This window comes from Macadamia integrifolia, chromosome 10 (assembly GCF_013358625.1).
Source record: "Macadamia integrifolia cultivar HAES 741 chromosome 10, SCU_Mint_v3, whole genome shotgun sequence".
Classification (NCBI taxonomy): domain Eukaryota; kingdom Viridiplantae; phylum Streptophyta; class Magnoliopsida; order Proteales; family Proteaceae; genus Macadamia; species Macadamia integrifolia.
Window position 1 is genome coordinate 27116343 of NC_056566.1, and position 4329 is coordinate 27120671.

A 4329-nucleotide genomic window follows, 5' to 3' on the forward strand; every position below is an offset into this window, starting at 1 on the left:
GGAAAAAGGGAGAAGGATAGAATGCCTATTGCAGCATTGTCTGATCTCATCTGATTTGGTCTCTCCGTGCTACAGTGTCAATAGGAAGAGGAGGAAGTTACTGCTCACTCCTCCCCTTTCTTTGATGAAGCCAGAAAGTTATATGGCTTATTCAATGGAATTAAAATTAAAAGGAAAATCTTTTATTTTACACACAAGCCCACCTTAGTTTTACTATTAAAAGAAAGAGTTCTCTAATTTTACTCATTAAACCTCTATATAAAATAAATCTTCATTTTACATATAAAATACTTATACAAGCTATAAATGCCTTGTCCATATGGCACTGCCTATGTGGCATGGCTTCTAGCCATTGACTTTGTGCCATCAAAACTATGGTATTTAGTGCATTTCTTCCAATCTGTTATAGAACCATGCCTATCTCTTTTGTTGCCATTTGGTTTTGATAGGTAAAATTGTCGCACTATGAGAAGTTATTTATTTGTTACTTGTTCCTTTTGTTTTTATTTGTTTCTATGTTGTTGTCTCATCTTAACCTATTTATTGTCTACCCCGATTTTTTTTTATCGACCTGTCTGCAATTGTAAATATGAATTGCCTTTAGTCATCATTACCACGATTTTCTCTCTTGAATGTATTTTTTCCCCTTCTGAATTTCTGGTAGTTTATTTCCATCTTTAAGTTTTCCGGGTGTTTATGTGTAGGCACTAGAGTATTGCCACTCACAAGGTATCATGCATCGAGATGTGAAGCCCCACAATGTCATGATCGACCATGAGCAGCGTAAGCTTCGTCTTATAGATTGGGGGCTTGCCGAGTTCTATCATCCAGGAAAAGAGTACAATGTTCGGGTTGCTTCTAGGTTTGTTTGTAACTTTGCATTAATAGTTTTGGCAGTATTACATAATTATTTCCTTTTTTCCTGGTTAAAAAAGAAAAGAAAAGGAAAAAAAATAATGTATTTGATTTCTTTCTTGTTGAAGTTCTTCATTCATTTATGGCATTTTTTGGCCTTCCATCGATAATGGAACTTTTTGTTTTGCATGAGTATACTGAATTCATTATCACTTTAGGGGTAGTACAAATTGATATTTTGGACCAAAATTTGACATGCAAGTGATGGGTTGGTTGATTCACTTGAGGGGGTGGTAAAACATTGATTACGCTGGACTAAAACTTTGTGCGTATATAATAGGTTAGAATGCATTATTTTCAGAAATTCAAGGCTGGGAGAAATTTGAATTGAGTGGTATATTAGGTGCTTGTCATTCCTTGAGTAGGTGAGGTTGAAAGTTCGTGTGTAAATTTTGTTCGTCATGGTGCAGACTGGTGCTCCGTTGGAATATTGTTGGGAGCAATGAGTTCAGTAAGTGACAAAATACTAAAGTGTCTTCACCAAAGCAAGCTTTCCACCAATATATTTTTTTTGCTTGAGTCTAAGTACTCTGCCTCATTGATTTTGCTAAGCAATACTCCACCAAGCTGATTGAATGCTCTCCACCAATGCATTTCTTTGGTTGAACCTTCAACCTTCCAAGCATGCCTCATACTGCACCCTTTTTTTAATCTAGTGATAGGCTCAGGGGAATGTATTGGACTAATGTCATTATTGGGTATTATTATTATCTGAAAGCTTTTTAAACCCTTTTTCTTAGGGTAATATTAATTCCATTCAAGGAATCAAAGCAGTGGGCTTCTTTCTTTCTTTTTTTTTTGGGCCGGGGGGGGGGTAAGTGATGCAGTTGGACACTCCAAGTGAAAGAAGCAACCAAAATGGTTACCCCTGTATGAACATTTGTAATGCAATGCTCCTATTCTTTTCTACTTCCTACCATCTATTGTCTGCTTGATTATATGGTTTTTCTTGAACTGATAAGACCCAACTTTTCTTCAACAAGGTTGAAACCTAAAAGAGGAAGCTCTACCCATGGTTCAAGATCTCAGCAAGATCTCGATTAGATCTCGTTTTTTTAGATTAGCGAGACGAGATCATAGGCGAGATGTAAAAACGACAAGATCTCGTTGTGATCTAAATCTCGCCAAATCTTGCCAAAATCTTGCCAGATCTCGCCCCCCTCTCTACTTTTTTGAAGAAAAGACACTAAGGAGCAAGAATTTTGGTGCTTTTGCTTGAGGATCTCCATTCCTATCTTATGCCATTTCAAAATTTCAAATGTATGTTAATGTGACTCATTAGTCGTCAATGTTAATTGTTAATCAATTAAGTAATTATCTATGATGTCTTTTAAATTCTTAAGATTATGGTGTGTCGTGTTGGTTGTGGAATGTGGATTGTGGAATACAACATACTAGCCTACGGTCCGAAGAGTCGGAGACTACTTATATAGGGTATGAAGTTAAAGTACCATTTTAAGTTTGATTTTTAAAAAACTGATGTTTCCATTGTGTTTAGAAGTCCTAAAATAGGGTAAATACCTAGTTTCAGGGACTACAAAGACCTATGACCACCGAGACCAACCACCGAGTCGACCGTGAAAAAATACATGATCTCGGAGAGATCTCCCTTTTTTGGATTAGCGAGATGGGGGGCAAGAGCGAGATCTTAAACCATGGCTCTATCTATTCCTTCCTTCTTGCAATACTCCCATTTCATTATTCAAGAATAACTAATTACCTACCCAATTCATCAAGTGCATAGTTGTCATGGCACCTAGGCGAACGAAGGCTTTCAAGGGAATTAAAAATTATGTTGACACCAACAAGGTACCTAGGCACTGGCCAGGATCCCTAGTCGACGCCTTGACAACTATGATTAAGTGTAATGGACAATAAACAGAGAACATTTCTGTGGGATATGGGAAATTTCATTTGATTGAATAAGTATCTAAACAAAAGGAACAGCTTCAAAGCTAAATTTGTGGAAGGTGATGCTGCTGGATGCTTTAAAATTCCATATTGGTAGAATGGGATAATATTTTCATTTTAAAACTGTTTTGGCCTTGGTTATAGACCCCTTCTGTCTACAAATAATGCTTTGCTCCAGAAATACCCCCTCCTTATTTCTTCATCCTAGTTTGTCCATATTTTAGAAACCCTTCCAAGTCCATCCGTGAATGATAAATACTAATCCCTGTTATGTATTCCCCTATTTACTTCCCTAGTGAACCCTTAATAATTTTGGTTTATTACAAGTTTGCCATTCTCTTCTATTACTTGAATTTTTTTTTTTCAATCGAGTGGGTCCATAGAGAACCCAAATAGGGTATTGTGACGCAGGTTCTGTATCACTTAGGTGCCTAGGCCTAGTGGCTTTTATTTTATTTTTCACGTTGACAGCAGCTCTAGAAAATATATATATATATATTTTATAGTGTACCAGTTGGGTTCATAGGGGTACGAGCGTCATCTCAATCTTTTAGTTATGCGAAAGGGATTGGGAGAATGGTTTTCTCATCTTATGAATTATGATAAATTGTCTGTTAGGGTATGGTTGGTATTTATCCCCTGGCTCATGCAACAGAACTGTTATTTTAGTTTTCAGCTTGATTTTGAGGAAATATTATGTTGACCTAATTGTAGTGGGGTAATACTAACGGAATATCTGTTGGATTGTGCTTGGTTGGGGATTGCTTGGGTAGTGGTTGGGGTGCTTTGTGTGGCTTGGCCTTTGTTCTTTGACCAGGGATACCTCAATCCCATGGTCCTTTTTCCTGTCCTTATTTATTCAACTTATGAGATTGCTTTCTTAGTCTCTTCTATATAAAAGGATGGTTTTGTTTTTACTTAAATATGTCATAAAGATTATGAGGATGATCTTTTCTGGATACCAAATGCATGCTATCTCAAAGGCAGATACATTTTTTATTGTCTCAGTGGGGGATTTATGTTATTTTGGTTTCCTCACTTGATTACAGAAGCTTTCCTCATTTTAATTTGATTTTGAGAATATGTAGCTATGAGTTTGTTGCTTGATAGAACCTCATCATACTGATTTGTCAACCATTACCAGCTGCTTGGATTGCTATTGAGTTGGTCTTGAGATTTTTAGGCTTGTTTTGCTCTCTCTAGATGCAATTTCATATTTTTATTTTATTTTTTGGCAGATACTTTAAAGGTCCAGAACTTCTAGTTGACTTGCAAGACTATGATTATTCTTTAGATTTGTGGAGCCTTGGTTGTATGTTTGCTGGAATGGTGAGTGTTTTCCACATGCTTGTACATTGTGGAAGTGGTATTTGGCATGTGCTTTTAAATGTTGTTTCCTACTCCATCGCCTGGCCTTTGCTGTGCATTTGCAAGCTGGAATGGACTTCCAATCTGTAGGCCTCCTCTTGGATTCATCATATACACCACCCCCCACCACCCCCA

The 4329-nt window shown here is 37.0% G+C and overlaps 1 protein-coding gene across 1 annotated transcript in view; it reads left to right on the forward strand.

Annotated features, from left to right (window-relative positions):
- The first annotated feature begins 675 nt into the window (after positions 1-675).
- LOC122090844 (casein kinase II subunit alpha-4, chloroplastic) overlaps positions 676-4329 on the forward strand; it is a 5493-nt gene continuing 1839 nt past the window's right edge. The window contains exons 1-2 of the mRNA XM_042660572.1: positions 676-862; positions 4065-4155. Of these exons, the coding sequence (XP_042516506.1) occupies positions 735-862; positions 4065-4155 (219 nt within the window). The 5' untranslated portion in view covers positions 676-734. The remainder of the gene's footprint in view (positions 863-4064; positions 4156-4329) is intronic.